At 40.7% G+C, this 22,178-nt stretch overlaps 1 protein-coding gene across 6 annotated transcripts in view; it reads right to left on the reverse strand.

The window, feature by feature from the left end:
• Positions 1-21,221, reverse strand: part of MME (membrane metalloendopeptidase) — a 51,927-nt gene extending 30,706 nt beyond the window's left edge. Inside the window, exons 1-9 of one of the 6 annotated variants that reach the window (XM_052804119.1) lie at positions 20,380-21,221; positions 16,489-16,658; positions 15,029-15,064; positions 7,749-7,910; positions 6,097-6,177; positions 5,247-5,342; positions 5,023-5,141; positions 3,936-4,001; positions 429-563 (exon numbers count right to left, since the gene is read on the reverse strand). In XM_052804119.1, coding sequence (XP_052660079.1) covers positions 429-563; positions 3,936-4,001; positions 5,023-5,141; positions 5,247-5,342; positions 6,097-6,177; positions 7,749-7,910; positions 15,029-15,064; positions 16,489-16,648 — 855 coding nt within the window. In that variant the 5' untranslated portion in view covers positions 16,649-16,658; positions 20,380-21,221. Of the gene's footprint in view, positions 1-428; positions 564-3,935; positions 4,002-5,022; positions 5,142-5,246; positions 5,343-6,096; positions 6,178-7,748; positions 7,911-15,028; positions 15,065-16,488; positions 16,659-19,901; positions 20,273-20,379 lie in introns of those variants that run through there. The other 5 variants (XM_052804123.1, XM_052804122.1, XM_052804120.1 and 2 more) reach the window with 5 other exon arrangements.
• Positions 21,222-22,178: the final 957 nt, after the last annotated feature.

A 22,178-nucleotide genomic window follows, 5' to 3' on the forward strand; every position in this document is an offset into this window, starting at 1 on the left:
AGGCCAAGGGTTGGGAATCTACTGCTCTGATAACCAAATAGCCCACGGGGAAAACAGGACAAAGGGAGAAGAGGCCTGAAAGCATCTCCCAAAACTCATTTTCTAAAACAGACTAAACAGAAACCAAGTCTGTCTCTCTCTTGCTCTCTCTTTCTCGTCTGGAAGAGCTTCTGTGAACAGATTAGAATAAAACATTTTGCTATTAGGAAAACAGCTAACTCAAATATTTTCCCTTGCTCATTAGAAGGCATGTCTGTCTTATTATGTGTTCCTCTTAGGTGTTCCAGGCCCCATACATTTTTGGTCAGCTTTTGGTCCCACAAAATAACATTAGCAAGTAACTTAACAACTCAGTTTACAGTTAGCTTTCTTAGGTATTAAGAAAAAAGTCAGTTATTTAAAGGATACTTTAAAAATGTTTTTCTTACATTGGCAATCTCTTTCTCCAGGTCCATAACTCTTTTCATTTGTTCAGAAATCTCGCTCTCATTGAAAGAAATATTTCTTTCTTGTAGGATTAGTTTAGCTACAGAAATCATGAAATCAACATAGGCAGAACATGCCTGCAGGAAAAAATACAAACATTTTAAAGACAAAACTCTTCAAAGTATAGCATACCTTGATTATCTTTAAGATTTCATCTTCATTTTTACGAACTACAGTTCTTCATCCCTTTCTTAAACAGTTTAATAGTATTGTATTCTGAAACACTGTTAGATCACAAATAGAAATTAACTTTGAAAATTCCCTAATGGAAAATTGCTGTATAATTTGTAGCACTATTCAAAGCTAAACACTCTCAACTACTGCACTGTGTTTTCATTATTTGAAATGAGACATTTGTACATCCATATTTAAACCATCACCCGTGTTTTTTCTAGCTCACTTTAATTACAACTTCCAAAAATACCGCTTCCAAAGAGCGATGTTCCCAGAAACATAAAACCGAGAGAAATGCTGATGGACTGTGTTGAATTAGCGTTGTGGGAAAATTACTCCCAGAAACAGCGTACCTCCTCTATTGCTTCTTGGAACATTTAGAAATCATGTTGCTGTATCTAAATTTAGTATATAGCTAGATATACTATAGACAATATAGTATATATTAAATTTAACATAAAAGAATTCACCAAGGATAAGAATGTAAATATGGAAGTATATTCTCTTAAATATTACACTGTCAAGGAGCTACAGATCTCATTATATTTTACGGAACTTAACATTATTCTAATTCCTCTTTGATAAGCCACACTCATTTTTCTATCCACAGAAATGCTGTTTTCAATATGCTTTTTAAATGCAAATAAAAATACATAATAAATCTATTCTATGCAAAATAGCGTAATCTACTAAAAGAGTGATAAACCTAGGGTTAATAAGGTGTGCATGTCATCAGCTTTATTAATAGAAGTATTTTGGTAAGTTCAGCTCCTAAGGCAGTAGGATGCAGCCCTTTAATGAATGCTACATTTATACAGCCATCCCGGTAACTACCTTCCTTGCCATCCATTTCCTGTCAGCCTCCCCTACCTGCCAACAATGCTGTGCTGTAACAGGCTGTGTGTGCTGCAAAACTCTGAGCAGCTCATGAAAAGTACTGACAGACTTCAAAAAGATAGGTGGCTCACAGCATCTTGAAGGACTGAACTCTCAGTGTTATTTTTAATCAAGATAGATTACTTTACCAGAAAGAGAAAAGCCCAAGAACCCACTGACAGCTAGAAGTCACAAAAAAGAGTGCATACCAAGCCTGCAAATTCCATTTTAAAATAGTCAAATACAGTTTATAAAAATTCAATACAGACATTACCCCAAACCAGTAAGTCAACAGAGATTTTCAGGTACCAACTAATGGACTTTATTTTTGGCCTAAAGTGCACATCATTGTGTGGTCAGGTAGCAAAGAAATAAGTCAGCTGATTTCAGATGGGACTGTATAAATACTCTCAGATATTTTAGTAGGAACTTAGATGTCAGAATAACTCCTGTATGAGCAGAGGAGTTATATATCTTACAAAAGAAAAAGATTTTTAAAATATCTTGTTCACAGATTCCACTTGTAGCTTTGTGGTGGGAAGTCCTGACAAAGCCAGAGGTTAAAGTGCAGAAGGCAGATACCTTGTTTGCTACATACAGCTCAAAGAGTAGAATGACACAGCAGGAAATAGACCCAAGAAAAGGCTGCCCTCAGAGTGCAGGGATTGAAAGGAGGAACGAACGTCTCTCGCTTGAAGTATTCATGCTTGTACGAATATTATGAATCTGCCTTTCAGTGATAAATCTCTGATTTTTAAAAAATACTTCCCCTCTGCTTTCCAGCAGTAGAAAGTAGTATGATACTTTCAGGTAGGTCAGAGATTAGAACGGGAATTGTGTTTTAGTGCTGCAGTCGATGTAATACAAGGAAGGGAGCAAATTGTGATACATGACCCAGCTCCTAGAGGCTGTAACACATGTGATAATAATGTAACTGAACAGTTAATATGGTAATGATTGTCTTTACTAGCATGTGATCTGTAATTAAATGTAATCGGTATTAGAGCATTAACTGTTAGCATGCCAGCAAAATACCCACAAACCCAAAATGTGTTGTATGCTTTCTCATTGCTTCTGCATTTAATTACACAGAAGTGGCTAATTAAAGGGTACTGTGGTAGCAGTTTCAGGTACATGACTTCAGCAAACACATATACTTCAGCTCTCAAGGACTTAAAGCACATCCAACATTAGCAACAAGGGATACACAGTGCCAGTGGTAACAGGTTAATAAGAATGCATAAGAATAATAAGTAAACATGAATTAAAGAAAGAAGACCATATGAGATTTTAGGTATCTGAAGCAATTTCTGTGATATCACATACTTTAGCTGCTGCATTTTTGTTCAGCAGTTGACCTAGGGGACTGTGATCTTTTCAGATCTTTCATGCAGAAAAGTGTGTCTTTGGTTCTGAATGGTTCTTTTTTTCTTTCTAAGCCTATTAGTGATATGACTAGTCCACCTGGACTCCACTGACACTTGCAGCACTTGCCAATCAATGCCAGTCGATCATTGTTCAGAAATGGCATCCTTTTTGTAGTGACAGAACAGGGGTGATCCATAAGCACTCATAATCTATCTTAATACAACTTTGACAGTTATGATATACCTCTTGATTCAGCTGTGAAGCCTGGCAGAAGCTGTGTAACAAAGCTAAATTGTTTCATGTTTATTTCTTTCCAAGAGGTCCTAAATAGTCAAGTAGCTGTTCCTCTTCTGACTTTCATAATCACACAGGAATTGTGTGGAAAAGCTACTTTTCTTCCACATATATGTTCAGTGATTACAAGAGAAATGGAAGAGAAGGGAGGGGGACACAGGAGGGGAGAGAGGTTGGGATGTCCGGGCTGTAGTGATGCCAGAGGAATGTGCACTCTTCTCATCCAGTGCAGAGACAATTGGTACGTACTGGCAGCTGGAGTCTAGACAAAAACCCTTTGGCTCCTAGTGCTGCCAGGAAGATCAAACTAGGTCACTAACATTTATGGCATAATATTGTAACACCTCATCTTCAGGACACTTGTTATACTCCCTCCCATTCTTAGCTAACTTATTTCTACTTGCCCTTAATCTCATTTCTCTGTATTCTCTTCATTCCCCTTTTGGCTCTCTTGCCTTCTTGCTCACTTACCCATGTTAGAACTTCTTTCTCCAGTCTGTCACACATGCTATGCTCACCTGCAGATCAACCTTGCTTAAATGCTCATCATTATTACCCTTCTATTCCAGTTTCCCCAATTCTCCCAGTGATATTTCCCAGGGGCAGTACTGGAATCTCTTTTGGGAAGGACTGTTCCTGCTCTTTGCCTATCCCCACTCTTGAGGATATGTCTGCCTTGGAAATATAGGCTAAAACTTCTAAAATGTAGTCAGTGATCTGTCAGCTCTTCATCTTACCTCTTTGTATGCACCAGTGCATTCATAGTAGTCACGAGAAGGCAGGCCAAGCCCAGGCTGATCAATCTATAAATTCAAATAAAAATTTAAAAGTGCTTAAGGACAAAATGGCATAGCATTGTACTATTCTTTTGTCAATTACAGGTCACTGATGCTTCACTCTTGCCAAATTATCTTCTGGCCAAAGGGGAGTTTCTCTCTCATTCTGTTGCCCTCCTTTAATTCCTTTCACTCTCCTTATATTTTTTGTCTTTCTTTTCAGTCTTTTTGTTCTGTTGCTGAACAATGCATGCTACGCATAACCAGTGTGAAAACAGTGCATGTACAGAAGACAAAACAGTCCTCAGTCAAGCAAGGCAGTTACTGCATCTTTGAAATTCATTCATGCGAAGTAGTCAAGGATCTATCTACCCATTGACAAGAAAGATGAGACTTTTGCTCTTCTAACTGTTGCGTCTCAGGAGTAGCTGGTGAAGATTGACCATACGTAATACTGCCTTCCTCTGGATTTTCCATTTTCAGAGATCATCTTACGTTTATAGGCAGGGGACTCTTGACATACTCCTTATGCAAATGTCTTCAGCCACCTTCACATCTGTGCCAGCAGGTCCTGTTAGTACTTTGGCATCTGAACACCTTGTAAAAACAACCCCTTTGCTGGGCTTTCTGCCACTGGGATCATAGCCCAGGTTTTCAGTGACAGAGCTTTCTGCCTGAAGTACATGGTAAGGAAATCATGTTTACTTATTTGCTTGCATGCATATATAAGTAGATCATGTCTGTCTTCTGGCCAGTGTACACATAAATTGTGTCCGTATGTCTATATATGTCTCTGTTATTCTCATCTCACTGAAAGTAACAGTGTATGAGTGCACAGAATAAAGATACTGACTTTGAGAATGGACAGAGCACTGTGAAACTGATAATTTAAGTTTGAAAACGACATAGACTCACAAATTCATCTACCACTTACTCTGGTAAAATTCAAATCACTAATGTTTCTCCTGGTTAACATTTATGTCTATGCTTCTAGTTATTTTGCTGCACTTTTATGATCAACAAGGCAATGCCACCCAGGGAGACTTACATGAATGATATGTGCTGTGGAATTTTTATCATCCGTGCCAACAAAAAAATTAATAAGGACCTTTTTTCCATATCTGGAGTTTAGCTGTGCAATAGCTGTCTCAGCTGTCCAAGCAGTACCTAAGCAAATGAAAGGTATACTCAGCCTCTATTTTCGGCAAGCGATGAAAAGTACAATAATTTAAAAATTTTAACTGAAAAGGAAATAAACGCAGATTATCTTACCGTAGGAAGAATCCCAGTTAGTTGTTGCTACGGGCCAGTCAGATACCTTTGGCAATAAACTGATTAAAGGCCTTCCACCTCTGCTATCAATCATAGCTTTTGGAAAAATTAAAATGAGTTACCATGACAATTTAAAACACACAAATGTTACATATTATAATGAGTTCAGAATAATGAAGCTGAGAAATATGTTTTCACCATCACCACAATAGAAGTATGCTCTGATGTATGACTGTGCTTTAACATTTAATTTAAAAAATGTTTCAGTCATGACTGCAAACAGCATATGCAAATCCTTGTGACCATGACATTGAAGAACAATTGTATTTTCACTCTGCAGATATCTTGAAATAATATTTTTAAGAAGTATTAGTAACTTTATAGAACCTATAAAAACATGTGATTTAGGAAGCACTGCTAACTGTTTTACTGCTCCTCATTCTAGTGGCAGCATCTAGCTCAAATTCTTGAAAGAAATGATCTCCCTGTCTTTCTAGAGGCCTGGCGCGCTAGTCATTTTTCACCTCATCCCTGATAATTTTTACAAAAGAAGTTAACTCACATTTAACTGAAAGGATTTGAGTTTAAATATCTGCAGCAAACTGGTAACTGAAGATCAATGTAATCTCACCTAAAATATCAAAGCTAGTAAAACAGGAGATATAACACTAATTTTACTATTGACATTCTTATTTGACTCTGTAGAATGGATACATTTTAGTTTTCATGACGAATTTCTGAAAAATTATGCACAGAAACTAGGAGGATATAGGTATAGCTGACTGTGAAGATGGGATTCTTTGGATGATAATTTATATATCCTATAGGCATAAATTCAGGAGACACTTACTTTCATTTATGCACGATCTGTACAGAGTTTTTGCCTTCTGCACTGCTGTTATATCATTACTGGTTGGTGTGTCGAGGACATCTGAAACACACAGACAACAAATGTATCTTAATATCTAATCTTTATTGGAAAGATACTGAAGGAACCATAGGGATACCATCCTGAGGACCAGAGGGTGGACAGTAAGTACTCCGCATCCATCTCAAATTCCAGGGAAGCTTTACCTTTCAAAAGCCGAGGGTAAAAATCTTTGGAGATTACATGGCTTGCAATTGCATCAGTCTATGTTAATAAATTGAGCATAAAGGAGTCAGGTAGATACTCTGTGGATCACCCTTGGCAAAATACAAACGCTCCGACTTTTCAGGGACAGTTTTTAGGTGACCAAGCTATTGTGTGAAGAGAATTGCTGTCAGGACTCTAAGTGTACCAGCAGGCTCTAACTACACAGACCAGCCTGTAACCATCTTTTCCTGTAATTCTATCCTGCAATCTCTTCACTGTAGCCAGGAGTTCAGCTGTTTGTGTTCAAGGTCTGCTTTGGTATGGTGCAGCTGTGTGGCCGTGGATCATACTTCCACGAAAACAGCTAAATTGTAAGAGCAAGCTGTAAGAAACCTCACCTGGTGCCTCTACTTGCGCACCCTATGCCTGCTGGCTCAGGAGCAGCAGTCCAGGTCAGCTCCTTGCCCATGCTCTCATAGGTATGCTGGACCTTGCCTGGCTGACTTGCCTGAGACCTGCTGCATGACTATGGACTTGTCTGGTGATCATGGGGCTGTTGGCTGAACCCGGTCACTGTCACCGGACCTGCTCTGCTCTTCTGGTTTGGGTCCTGTGGGACTGAGCCCCTCGTCTGTGAGGCCTCTGTCCCTGCCTGCCTCGAGTGACAGTCAGCTCCTGGATCACCTTCCCTTGTGGGGCAGCCCACTCTTGCCACTACTTTACAATTACTCCAGTTACTATTTTACAATTGCTTTGCTCCACAGAAACTGAAGCTTAAGGAACACCATGGCATCCATAAACTGCAAACCGGGCAAAACCAGCAGACATGCAAAGTAATCTCAGTCTGAGAGCACGGTTTGGAGAATGTTTCATGAGCATGACTTCTTTGTTATTTTCATCTGAGAAAAGGGAATATGGACAATTTGACACTATTACATCTTGTGGAAAAAGGAATATTTGTAAGTTTATGATATGACTAGTTAGAAAATTGCTTGCCTGCTCTTTGGGATTTAGCTGATGGAATACAGATATGCAGGACATAGGGCTGCCAGAGAGCAACTTCCAGCATTTCAGCTGACTTGGACACAGGCAGACCTCTTTCTGCTTCACCCAGCGTGGCTGCTATTGTTAGTGCATGAGGGTAATGATATGGATTTCAGTTGTTTTAATATGCAGATGAGCACACAGAGTACAGAAATCAGAAAGGTCAGGTCTGTTCAACTCTGCTCCAGTGTCAGACACAACAGCGTAACTTCCACAGCATTCTCCAAGCAAACAGTTTGTGGTAGATTTGTCCTGAACCAAACACAAAGAAACTGAAATATTCAGTAGTATTTTAAGCTTTGCTAGACAACCACATCATATTAGGATAACATGTAAGCCAAAGAAGAAACTTTATATAGTCCACAAACATAAACCCCACTGACCTTTTAAAACAACTTCTAGTTCGTCTCTTAAAATGTCAAAGTTACTATAACGGGAGCTGGTTTCTGGAATGACGTTCCTCTTAAGCCATCCTCCACAGGCATATCGGTAAAAATCTTTACAAGGCTCTGCAGTGGTGTCCATGTTCTCAAGGATACGGGCTGCTGCAATATGAGACAAATTAAGGTATAAAGAATCCTTAGAGAAAATAAATGAATACATTTGTTTGCTCTGAAGAGGGAAGTAATAAATGTATTTCCTTTAGTTTAGGATAGGCTCAAGCCTACTCGTATGTTGTAAACCAAACAAAGTACTAGTAAGTGCACAACAAATTACTATTCCTTTACTGCCCATAACCTATATACTTTTCTGTTGCCTGTGTTTACTGATGGGTAAACTGACTAATGTTCCTACTCCCTGTGAGTGGTTGCTTAGTTTTAAATAAAATGTAAGATGTTTCATTTACTGACTTACACTTTGCATGGAAATGTGGTGAAAGGAGAGATTAAAAGCACAAGAAGACATTATCAGAGGCTAAGTATCCACTGTGATGTAATTTAAGTAATTAATATGATGTAGGCTCAGCTGAATCCGATCTATTTCAATAAAATAATGACTTTGTTGTACCGGTTAAGTTCTTGTCAAGAAAATTTTCCTATTACTGCTTTTCTGAATCTACATTGATTTTTTAGACCTATTCCACCTTTTATTCTAGAACTGATACTGCCTCTTCCTACCCCTACTGACCCTCTTGAAGTGGCTTGTCAAAGACTAACCAGTCACTGACTGATCGTGACATGGGATTCTCTAGTGAAAACTGATTCCTTGATGACAGTTTCTCAGCTGCTATTCATAAACCTGTGCTGCTGCTTTTTTGTATTCCTCTTCCACCTAGACTGCTTTCACCACTAGTATGCTAGCACAAAGTCTTTCACAGAAAGGAGAAATGCTAGGAGTCAAGCAAGAGCTAGTGATATCTCTGAATTTCCCAGGACACTGAATATCCTTCCCATTTTTCAGACATTATTTTTAGTAAATGGTGAGGCTTGTGATTTCCAGTGTTCATCCCACCCACATGGGTGAGTCAAATATTTATAGTTATTTCTCCAGTACTTTCAATATTTTCCATGTCTGTTATGCTGGTGGAAATGAGAGGTGGATAGACAGGCAATAGTATTTATGTTGACTTGCCTCCTCCCCCCCACCTCGTTTTTCTTGGGATCTTCAGTTGGCTTACGCTTGCTGTATTTGAGGCCAACATCTGGTGGTTTTACAATGTTCCAGTCCTTGGAAGATGGAAAAAGCCATGAACACAGGCATTTTCTATTTTAGACTGCTTCAGTAGCATAAAAAGCATTGCGGAAATAGGTACAATGCCTAGGACCTGATTCTTTTCCTTCTGAAGTCAATGTCAGGCTGACTTCAATTTCAGGGATACAGGATCAGGCCAACAAGAAGAGACTGTGAAATTCAGTCATGTTTTTACTAAGTTTGACACTTGCTTTTTACTCATGCTTGAGAAGGCCAAGCATCCAGTCCTACTGTCCAGTAGAGCAAGGAACTTCCCTGCTGCCTGTAAACTTGGACAACAGGCAATGGGCACATACAGAAATAAGAAAAAAAATATTCTATTCAGCTTAAGAAAAAACTTCTCACTGTAAGGGTGGTCAAACACTGGAATAGGCTGCCAGGGAAGTTGCAAAGTCTCCATCTGGGGAATAATCAAAACCTGACTGGACAAGATCCTGAGCAACTTTCTCTAGCTGACCCTGCTTTAAGCAGTGCTGTTGGACTATGTGATCTCCAGAGGTCACTTCCAACCTCAACTTTTCTGTGATTGTGTAAAAACTCTGGTACTTGTTTCTGTCTAGTTTGTCCTATTTCCTTTAGGAGAAGGGGAGTGTTTTGAATGATGCGCTTTATTCCTGTCCTAGCTCCATCTATTTGCTGTAAAAGAGGAAGATTGCTAATTATTACTAACATCTCCTGTTTTAAGGGTATCCTTACAAATCTCTCTGCTAGGCTGGAGCAGCATCTGAAGGGCAACACTGTCCCTTGGATTATCTTGGCATGTGTTAGTCCAGCAACAAAGTCTTTAATAGCCAGGACCGGACATTGCAGCTCACTCATTCAGAGCAGTGTGCCAGCCCTGTCAAAAAGTAATGGCAGGATAGAGAAATCTTCTGACACCAAGAAAAGATGGCTCTTACCTACTGTATTGTCACTTTTGCAAAAAAAAAACCCCTCCAACAAAACCCAGGAGAAATCCACATCTTGTGTAAATCTGAGAAATTACTAACAGTTTATGTAATATCAAACCTTGCTTTAACTGTGGAATCAGGTTGCTCTGTTTTGTAGTCAGCATCTGTTTAATTTTCCTTGCCTACTACTGTCACACAAAAATAATCATCTATCATAACTTTTCTGCTGTAAAGTCCAGGCTAGCCAATATTAGCCAATCAACTTTTATCAAAACTTGAAGTTTAAATACTGCACACATAACAGAAAGAGCTCAGTCATGGGAACTGTAGTCTTTCACTTAGGGCTTCATGCAAAATACATGTACTAAGTATCCAACTCAAGAATACTCTCCTCAAAAGTGTAATTTGTACCTCTGAACCCCAAGATAACCACCCAGTATTTGGCTGATACCACGGAAGTATTAAAATCAATGAAATGTGATTTTGTTATCAACCAAGCCCAGAAGCATAAAGACACATGAATTGCCCCTTCAAAGTCAGTGGGACAATTAGGCTGGACAGAATCCAAAACATGCTCTAAGTTATTTATAAGTTGATACTTGTGCCCAAAGAAGCTTTATGGTAAGTTCATGGCTGTACACACTGAGACATTTTTGCTCTGGAATAAGTGTGAGACTGATGAATATTTTATTTTAATTCTAATAGGTTAATTCATACGTATACAAATACAGATATTACATGGTATACTTTTCATTAGTCCTCAGTATTGCTTTGATGAACCAGTGTTTGGGTTTGTTCCTATTCTCACTTGTTTTTCAATTTCCTAACTGTCACTGAAGAATGTAGAGCCTTATCTCTATTACTTTTAATGATTAATTATATTGTGGTACTCCTGATTGCCAATTGTTGCTTTAATAGCTTACAAATAAAGTAATACAGGCTAACGTAACAAACAGTGACCTGGGGAGGATATAGGAGAAACACAATATGCTTACCTAGGTGAAACTGGTATGAGAGAGATCAAAATTCCCTATTCTCACCAGTCTGTGCTGTCTGAGCTGAGTAAAATTAGCAGACAGTATGTCAGCTTATTAAAGAATTTTCAAATGTAGCAATTACGTGCTATCGTCATGTGCTACACTACAATGGATTTCACAAACCTTGCTAACATTACCATGCAGTTACTGATATTTTACTGTGTGTGTAACCAGTGGAATTTTCATTACATTTTTTCTTCTGGTCATTTATTTGAAGCTCTTCTATTAAATGTACTATAAATTCTGTCAGTATCTTCACTTTATTCTTCTTCATGGGCTTGTACCTATTGCAAAATTTTGAAATTCATTGCAAAAAACTGTCACAGTATTGGTCAGTTCTGGTGCAAGGCATTACTATTTCACTTAATGTCTATTGCTAATTATAGTTCTTGAAAGACTACAATAAATTTTCTGAAGTTAATACTTCTGGCTTTCTATCTGTAGCTATCTGTCTAACTTTTCCTGTATGTTATCGTACATGGTCTGGAAAAAGCAGCCAAATTAAAGATGGAACTGTTACAAAATTCTGGTTTTAGTAATATTAAACTTGTAGATTCATCCCAGTAAGAATATTATTAAACAGCAATAATACAGTTTATTTCTCCGGATTAAATACTTTACATTGCATTTTTAAAATACTAATTTACTTTGTTATTAAATTATATAATCCTGACAAACTCTTTGAACTATTTTTGAACCTCTTGGAGCACTGAAGGCCTGAGCAGATGCCAGCTAACCATTCTGGGCTCCTGATTCACAGTGTTCTGCTTCCGGAGCCGAGAACTCACTCACTCTAGTGACCACCTAATCGAACAAGTCTTCTAGGTGATCATGTCCTTACCAACACTTGCCTCCCCTTTTCATAATCTGACTATATTCCATTTAATGGCCATACAAGTGTGGAGAAGGCCCAACACTTCTATAGCAATTTCTACATTAAAAGCATCATACCATGGTGGGACATGGAAATCCTGGCTCAGTTAATAAATAACAATTTTAAATTCAAGCTGGTCATTCCCAACATTGCTTAGAGCTATCCATTCTAAATCATTTACAGACAGATGCAGCATTTGGAACTGACAGTTCTGTAACGGCTGGCACATCCAAACTTCATGTGGGGGCTCCCTGATCCTAACTGCTTCCTGCATACTAAGATTTCATTGCTACAACAGTCTAATAGACTGTGCAGATTTTTAGCTGCTTCTGGTAATTGACCCTTGCTAGGCAGAAACACATACTAATGCTACAGATCATAATATGGTCAGAAGTAAGGGTTCTAGTTTGACATCATTGCTTTTGCATCTGTTTAGATCTTATTTGAGGTATAGCTCCACAGCTAAAACTTAATTATAAAGATTGTAATTTAATCAGATACACTGGTTGCCTCCCTGGACTCTTACAGTATGGTAAGTAAACACCAAGTATTAACACCTAGTAAAATACAAAAGCTGTCTTTCACCCAGTTGTAAATTTTATGGGTTCCAGGCTGGAGTGTGCAGTTCTTGCACATGTAGTAGTAGTTACTCACAAGAGCAGTCCCCCTGTCTGCAGTGGATCAGTTTCCATGTCCTATATAGGGACAGCAGAATGTGGATTAAAGAAAACCTCTATGATGTCAATTAGATGATTTTCCTGCCAGTAAAAAAACTTTCATAGAATACATTTATAGCACTACCCTGGCATTTTACATGTTTTGAGACTGAATTCTCACCATTTCTTTAGGAGTTATTCTTTCAATGTTTGAACTAGTCAATTTGTAGAATACAGGGCAGTTGATAGTAAATGAGATAAACGTGTGAATAAAATAAAGCTGTATTTAATGAAAAATGAAAAGAGATTATGACATTAGAACCACACCCTACATTTCTATTTTTGGGATGTTTTAGTCTACCTACCCTTTTTTCTCATTTTATATTTCATTATTATCTCTGTTGAATTGAGGCAATCTATATTTTTTAAAAATGCTCCTTCTTCACCCTGTTATGTAATTTTGTAAGCCTGCCATTTTTCCCTATCAGTGTCCTTACTGTAATCCTTTCACAATTTCACTTCTGTATTGAGAATCTTACGTTCAGTAAGAATGTTTATTTATCCCCTTAAATATCTGCATGCTGTTAAATCTTTTAACAGAAGCATAAAAGAGTAAAACTATTCTGCTTAATTCATTTAGCCACTTCTTGCTAGATCTTCAGTTTACATTCCGGCTTATTTCTCCAAACCTTCTACTGCTTTTCCTTTTTGAGTTCACTCATCATTATGTAGTCTTATCTGAACTTTTTTAACAGATATGCATAAATATATAGCTGAAAACGAGCATCTTCAGAGATGTTGGACTTTGGCTACTGTCTAAAATGTGACCTAAAACGAGTAGTCCCACAGAAGTAAGGAAACAAATGTAATGACCTTTCTACGCTGTTTCTGGCCTGTCTGCAAGTCTAAATGGGGCCTACGAATCAAAACCTTTTGGAAGCCTCCCATGGGGTGCTGCATACGTCAGATTCCCTAACAACTGTACTTAACTTCCATACACTTTTGCTTGCAAGCACATACATTTTTCTTGCATGTTGACTGTCAAATCCTTTACTACTCCTCACCACCTTTCTTGTTTCTCCTATTGACATACTGGGTCTCTGTCTTCTCCTAGGGCTGTCTTTTCTCTCAACTTCCAGAGAGGCCAGTCATGATGTACAGAATCTACGTAGAAGTTCTGAGTTCCACTTGACATGAAGATAACACATAGCTATCAGGGTGTCTATGATGCTTTTCAATAGGAGGTTACCAAGGTTGAACAAAATGCCAGATGTTTGTTTGGTAAGCTGAGAGGTCACAGTGTGGGTGCTGGGAAACGATCCGTGTTCTAAGCTTCCGCTTTAGATTTCTTGCCACCCTCTGTGACTGGGCCACAGCCTATGTGAACTGTGTGGCCAAGTTATTCTACAGGGGTGGAGAAAGCAAAAGAGGAATGCCTGCCAAAAAGTAATATGAAGAGAGTGATTTCAGGGGTCCCAGCTTCGGAAGCTTCCCAAAACCCCACATAATCAAGAGAGTCCTGTTATAGGGGTATATAGGTATAACAAGGTTGATTATACATTGGCAATGTAGGGCTCTCCTCCTGACTTGGAGAAGACTTGCTGCAAGGGCATGAAGAACTGTCAACTGTTTGACCACGGAAAATGGCATGAAAGGAGAAAGCAGGGCAGAGCTGGCATAGAGCCCCTTTGAAATATATGTTGGCACAGCCAGCTAAATGCTTCTTTCTTCTGAGGAATGAGAGACGCTGCTTCTGAGCCTAGGATCAGTCTGTATTAATGAGGTGGAGGAAGTGTTATAAAGAGAATGGGGACATTTAGAAGTAAATTAGGCAAAGAAGGAAAACCAGCATTCATTGATCTGGAGGAGAAAACGGAAAGGATAAGAGAACTACAGGTGAGGGGAAAGGGAGAGCATTGAGAACTACCACTTGACCTACTACAAGAGGATATGTAGTATGGAACTCAGCATTCCTCTGATGCATTTTAGTAGCCTTCCAGTAGAGTTCAGACCAGGATGTCACCTAAGTATTTTTTTTATGCATTTGTTACTAAAGAATGAAGTTAGCTTGTCAGACTATAAAATTTGGAAATTTTTTTTGACATGATTAATATTGCATCTCCTCAAACATGGCTATCAATGATCAAGACTATTTTTATGTACCTTCCTCAGAGACACAGCCTCTGCTTGAATTCTGACTTGGAGGTAGGTGTGGGGAAGAGCCATCTTCTGATTGACTTAAAGCATTTCTGAAGCTGGAAGCATTCTTTGGAGAGTCTGTTTCTAAGTCTTAAACTAGCCAGACCCTGATGACTTTGTAAGATCCGACAATATCACATCACATCACAAGATTTTACATTTGTAGAACAAATATGCTAAGAAAATTATTTGGGTTAGCAGATCCCAGGCCTCATTGTGCCATACTTGTCTGCAGTGAGATGGGAACATTACATGGTGGTAATTTTGTTGAAAAAAATAAAAATTAATTTAAAAGGAATGTATTTTCATTCTTACCTGATTTTATACAGTCTGATGTCTTGCAAACTCCATCTAAAAGAGAATACAGTCATATTCTTAATTCTTTATTGAATATACCTAAAACCTATTGTAAACATTATTTTCATTGACAGTCACTTTAGAATTGCATTTAATTGCAGTATACAGTAACATAAAGATGAATGGACACCTCACACTCGGCAAGTGAATATTTATAAGATTAGGCTCTAAAAAATATCATCATGTTCATCCCTTTAGGGTCTTTCAGTGCTAGTCACTCATCATGTGGAATTTTTGTAGTCATCAGAGGAAAATGTTCTATCAATCAATTAGAGGTGGGCAAAATATTTTTATAACAAAGAAGAAATTTACAGAAAAATAGCACAAGGACTGAAGGCAGCTGCAAAGTAATTTTGAATTTAGCAATACCCTTCAGTGACAAAAAGGTTTTGGAGGAATTAACTGAAAATTCTGAGACATTCACTCTGAAGTCTTCTAAACAAAATACAAGGTTCAGGAACATGAAAATGTTTCCTTTTGAGACTTTAGAAACAAAATATTTTTTATTTTTCATTTCAGAATAGCATTTTTCCATTCCATATTTGAACTAGACTATAACAAAAACTTTAAACAAAATTATTATGTACTTTAAAATGAACCAAAGCATTTCATTTCCAATCTAAGGGAACATTTTAGTTTGACCCCAAATGGAAATTTTAGCTTCTCTGTGTTATCTTTTCCAAAAAATTATTAGCGTATTTAGCCCTGAATGGAATTATTTTCAAATATTTTTGTATGGCTGCCGAATCACAAAACCTCTTAGTATGACTACATTTACTAAGAGCCCTTGCTGCAACAGATTGTAAAAGGAAAAAATAGGATTTTCATACATATTCAGGAATATGGAGGAAGCACTGTAGTTTGGTTTTCTTCAGCAGTCTTGTATTTTGTAGAGGTTTTTTGCTTACGGAAGTATTAATTACAAACAGAAGTATTGCTAAGTCAGAACAAGCAAATGTTTTGTGTTTACCACAGCTTTGCATGAACAAATGAATTTACAGAGCCCCTTTTGGAAAAAAGCAGTTTTGTGGCAGTGTCCAGCCATAAGTGTGGATGCAGCTTTATGTTTCAGATAATTGTGTCATACTGTCTAGTGACATACATATGAAATATGGTTATGATGTAGCAGCTATTAATCATCTAATTTTACACACTGGGTAAGGTACAATTTTCTATTATTGAGCAAATAATTCTGAGCTGACCTCATTTTATTTTCTTAATGTTTTATGTAGTGCAGCTATATATACCATGCAACACAGTCTTTTCTAATACAACATTTTAATGTAGTGCAACTTCAATTTTTTTTACTATATACTAACAACTGGACTCCCTTTATTAAAGCATTTTTTCTTAATTTCTTAAAACACTTTTATATTCATATCTATTTGTACATTCACAGGCAGTTTAAGTGCACTTACCGTCATACGTTGCATACAGAACTATCATTGTGATCGCTACAATAGCTAGCAGAATCACTACAACAGCTAGCCCTATTTCCAGGCCACTCCATCGCAGTTTCTTCTTTGGTTTTGGAGCATTCATTTCAGTTATATCCATCTGGCTTTCTGACTTGCCCATAACCCAGCGTCTGAAAAGGCAAAGGGAAAATGCACTGGCGGACTTATACTGAGCCACAGGTCTTGAAACTGACTCCTCAACTGCACACTAACAAAGATGTTTTCTAGGTGAGTTTTCAAATAATTTGTAACACTACTAGAATGTCAATCATGAAATTAAAAATTCTCTGCTCCTCTCTCTCTCTCTCGTGCGCGCGCACACACACACACACAAGTACGTACTATGCGCTATTTGTCATTTACGGAGAACAGAAGACTGGTCTTTCTTCATGTGAAGAGGCCACCAAATAGAAAAGGGAGGCCAATAAACCAAACCCTATTTTTAAAACGTACCTGTGTGGTTTAATCTTGTATGATGGTACAGGAATTCACAAGCAAGCAAAAAGCAAGTCTCCCTACTTGAATAAAAATTAACTTAATCTGCCAATTACTTATCTAATGCCAAAGGTCAAGATATGCCATTGTGCTTCGCTGTCATTTCTTAAAATATGATGTAAGCAATTCTTGACTACAGCTTTACAGCTGTCTCTAAAAATAGAAAAAAAAAAAAATCAGGCTCTGCTGGGAGCCTGTCAAAATCACACTGAAGGTAGTGAGTCTTCACAGTAATTTTTAAAGAAGTGCGACCAAGTCTCTCTTTTGAGGTTAGAACACTGTAACTTAGAAGTAACTACAACACATACACACAAAACTGGTGGGAGTGTGAATGGACTCATGCTCACTCATGAAATGTGTATGCAATAGTAGATTTTAAGATTGTATTTCTGTCACTTTTTAGAGATAACGTGGCCACCTTTTGCAGTCCTACTGTTTTACAGTTCTTTGCTCTCTCTTCATCTGCTCCCATTTATTTAGGGCCAGACTTTCCTCTCCTGACAGGGATTCAAATTCCTATATATACAGCAACGTATTTCTCAGTATTTCACAATGAAAACTCAACAGTTTCTATTCACAGTATTTCCTGGGGATCTTTACATCCACAGATAAAAGTGCACACCCTTTCCATTCAATGAGGAAGAATATGAGAGTTCCACTGGGATAAATAATGGAAACACCTTCGTTCACCAGACCCCTCATAAGAAGGTCAACCAGTGGTGCAGGTCAGGGCATTCAAGTCCTCTTGTATTCATCACACCCTTTTTTCCCCACTCTCTGTAAGTTGGTGTAACACCAGCAAGGGAACCCTTCCCAGTTTCTGCATCCATTCAAGTCTAAGACTTGAACTTAATTATTTTAGTTTTAACTGTATTGCTGGCTTGTATTGATCTTTGTCTCCTCAAGCTGCTGCGATCTTTCAGATATCCAGTCTTTGCTTTTCCTCTGGAACTTCTGTTTCTGCCTGATAGGTGTTCCTTTGTTTCCAATAATCTCTTCCTCTCTTTGATGTCTACCTCACCTAGAATACTAGCTCCTCCACTGCAAAAACATGTCACTAAAGTGTCTGTTTATTAATAAAGGTGTCAAATAACTCGGTATTATGGACCTAAGTAAACAAGAGATTTTGTGTTCCACGTGTTTACACAATACCTGTCTCAGTGGATCCTTGGATACTACCACACTAACACCGTTTCTCTAAGTTAATGAGACAACATTTTATTTCAGTGTGTCTCATCTCCACTTTTGTCACTACTCCCTGGACATCAAGATGCATGAAGTGACTGGGAGTGCCGGAATCACAGGTCTTCTATGGCTCAGGAAGCTGGAATCCCGCAAGGTCTGCCCAGCCTCTGTCTTTCCAAACCCATAGGGACCATTACAACTGCTTTCATTTTCCTCATGAGCCGCTATTTTTCTCTGAAGAGTAGGTTTTTGGTCAAATCAGCAAGTGGTTTCTGAGGCACAGGACTGAAATCCCACAGAACCATGTAAAAGAGCGAGCTATGTAGAGAAATTTGCCCTGCATTAACTGTGAGCTATAAATGCATAGATAATAGAAAAGCAAATTAATGATTATACCTTCTCACTTCCAGTCATATTAAGCAGCAAAAGATGTTATTTATATTGACTAAATACTGACCAGTCCCAGAATCCTCTGAATAGCTGGACTCTAAGAAATGATGCTTATCTTCTGACTCTGATGGTGTCTTTAGAGCACTGAAAACACAGTTCATTAGTGCAGCAAGAAACACTGTACCTTTCATGTGCAAATATGTTCCTTACAGTCAGCTAAGTTTTTCCAAGTGAGCTAATCTTTCTGTTCCTCCAGGAGTGTTCCTCATGTTTAAAGGCATCCCACTGACTAATTTTTACTTCTAGTTATTTAGAGAACTTATCCCATCTGCATTAAGGAACACCAGGTGAAAGCTTCTTTATGTGCTAATTGCAAGCACAGCAAAAGTATAAGAATAATTTAAGCAGATATAAGCCTAGGTATTATGGTTTTCCTACATTTCTCTTACCGCTTCCGCGATCTCCTCTACTCTGCCTGCTAATGCTTAGATACAACAGAGACCTGAAATTACTTTGACTGATCCTGGTCTAGGTGGCATAGAGAGCTAATGCATTAGCTTTTCTTTTCGGGATGCGCACATTAAAAATCGACTTGTGCCTTACTTGGTTCTCAGTGTAGCCTCTACAGAAAACGTAGCACGTCACAAGAATACTTTTTTTTTTTTTTTTTTAATAACTTGCGTAGCATGTACCGTGCAGACGAGCTACCCCCAGGCGCGGTAAAAGCGAGACACAACCGGTAGGGACGGCTAAGACGCGCCACGGGCCACGCCGCCGGTCAGCCCCATCCGCGGGGCTAGCAGAAGGAAGCCGTACCGGCCGCACAGCGGGGACGGCGCGAAACCCGACCGGCCTTCGGCTCGCTGCCGCTGATAAGCGCGGGCTCTCGCGCCGCCGGGTGGCGCCGCGGGCCGGGCGGGCCGGGGCCGCCCTGGGCGGGGAGGGGCCGCCGGGCCGGGGCCGCCGCGGGCAGCGGCCGTGCCGCGCCGGGAGGGCGCTCGGCGCCCGCCGCGGCGGCAGAGCGCCGGGCGCTTCGGCCCCGCCGTGCACGGCGCGGGCTGCCGAGGCGTCCCGCGGGCTCGGGGCGCTGCTCGAGGGGGCGCGCCCCGCGGCCGAGCCCGGCCCGCCCCGCCGGCACGCCGCCCCGCGACCCAAGCTGCCGGAGCACGCTCCTAACGCGCGGACGGGCAGAAAGCCCCGCCAGGACGGCCGGCGCGGGGAAGCGGCGCGGGGACCCGTCCGCCCGTCCACGCCGCCGTTTGCCCGCCGCGCTCCCGCCGCGCCCCCCCCCCCCCCGTACTCACCGGCTGGCGCTCGGAGGGGGTCCGGCCCCGGGGCCGCCGCACGCATCCCCGACCGGCGCCGGGCGGAGGCGGGCGCGGGGCGCCCCGAGCCGGCGGGGGCAGCGCCCGCGGGTCCCGGGGGAAGGCGGCGCGCAGGCTAGGCTGGCGGGGCGCCGGGCGGCCGCCGGCGGGGCTCAGCGCCCGGCCCGCCCGCGGGCAGCGGCAGGGGCGCGGGGCGCCGGCATCGCCGGGACATCAAAGCCCGGGGCGCTCCCCGCTCCGGCTGCTCGCCGCTGCCGCCGCAGAGCCAAGCTGCTGGCAATCAAAGGAGCCCTTGTCTGCGGGCTGCCGGACGAGCAGTTCTCCGGGTGACCTGAAGGCTTCTTCCTCTTTGCGATCATAAAAACGTGATGGGGCAGGAAACAAACAAACAAGCAAGCCGCCCCACCACCACCACCACCACCACCACCCCCCCCCCCCCGCCCCGACAGCGACTAACCAGGATCTTCACCTCGCAAAGCTTCCCGCGAGCGCTTAGGTAGAGGAGAGAGAAGGAGCTGCCGCCTGGAGACAGGCGGTGCAGATGAGCGTTATGTCCGATGGAGCTGCCCCATTCCCGACTCGGGACCGCGGGCTCGGGAGGCCACCTCTGCCTGCCGCGGAGGAGGGTGGAAGGCAGCGAGGCCGTCCGCAAAGCGGCAGCTGAGCTGGAGTGCGAGAGCAGCCCGCACCTGCCTGCCTTCTCCGGTTCTTCATTTCTTCCCAGCCAGTTAAAGAGAAGGAGAGAGCTGATGCACAGGGAAGGTTAGCGGCTGCATGCCTGCAGTGCTTGGTGCCCGTTTCCGTGCAGACTCGTTGCCTTTGTCAAATTAATGCAGTCACATATGCTCTGCGAGATCTTGTATCCTCATTCCCCGAGTGATTTCTTCTCAGGAGGGAGACAGCTGTGACTTCTTGCACAGAGAGGCAGCTCCAAGCTCTGTCGTAAGATTTCCCTTCCAACCAAGTATCAAAAGATACTTGCTTCATTCTTACTAAGTTTCATTTTTATTAAGTTTCATTTTTACTAATAAATCGGCAAACATCAGAAGGAGCAATACAAGTTGCTGTCATTCCTCTCGCTCAAACCAGGTATCACACTCACTTCTGCTGCCTTCCTGAAAGCACCTTTCTTACCACCGAGGCAGAAATGGCAGCTGAAATTTCCGAAATCTTTTATTACCAGCTACACACATTAAAACGTCTGCTGCTTGAGAGGGGCAACCTTCCTCCTCTCCAAAAAAGGTGGAAACTGAATACTGACTTCTTTATGGAACTGCACAGCAAATGATCCGCACGCAGAGCAGATGCAATGAAGAGGGGAGGCTGATAAGGCATTAACTGAGCATTAGCTGTAAAAATGAAGCACTTTTGCAAAATGAACATCTGAAGAAGGAACAAGAATGAATAAGGCTTTATTCACTCAAGAGAAAAGGCAATAGAAGTACCAAAAATAGGCAAGAAAAACATTTCAAAAAGTCTAGAGAACAAAAATACTGCATTTCTTACAGGCAGGAGTGGGGTAAATACTGATTATATCCTTTCCAGAATAAGCATTCAAATTAATATAAATATCTCGCTTTCAACCTTTCCTGCATTAATTCTTGCAGAGTTCCATTCCGCTTACCAGAACAAGCCATCTGCTCCTGCAGGTCAGTCCTGACATTACCTGGTGCCTCAAAGACACCTCAACACAAACAACAGAAAATCTCACCAAGCAACAGAAGAATAGAGGAGTCAGCAAAAACTTATGTAACTAGATGCCTATGGTACAGCCTTAACTACAACAAAGCTTGAAAAGCAGAGGGTGATGAGTGTGAACAGACTGAACCAAAATGGCAAAAAAGGACTTGTTTCAAAAATTTTAGGTGAACCAAAAAAGCGTAGCTGCCTAATTCACCACAAAGAGAGAGAAAAGGGAGAAACTTGACTGGTAATCTGTAAATAGTCCAAAAAGGACTAACATGCCTGACAGACAGTGTGAGAGTTTCCACTCTTGTAGAACCTTGTGCTTGGAAAGAGGGATTAGACATTTGTATATATGCAGGCTGCAAGAGGTGTGATCTGTGAGTCAAATGCTGAGATTCCTGTTTGGGCCTTACTTAGGGAAAACTCCCATCAAGCCAACAGTGTAATATCCTGCCTAACAATAAGCAAAGACCCATTATCGATGCTCCTGCAGACAATCGGAGAAGCCAGGTTTGTAGTAGGAGACAATACACTGACTGTATTCGGCCTATGCTATAGCTGAAACACTCT

Source organism: Harpia harpyja, chromosome 12 (genome assembly GCF_026419915.1).
Source record: "Harpia harpyja isolate bHarHar1 chromosome 12, bHarHar1 primary haplotype, whole genome shotgun sequence".
In the NCBI taxonomy this organism is placed as follows: Eukaryota; Metazoa; Chordata; class Aves; order Accipitriformes; family Accipitridae; genus Harpia; species Harpia harpyja.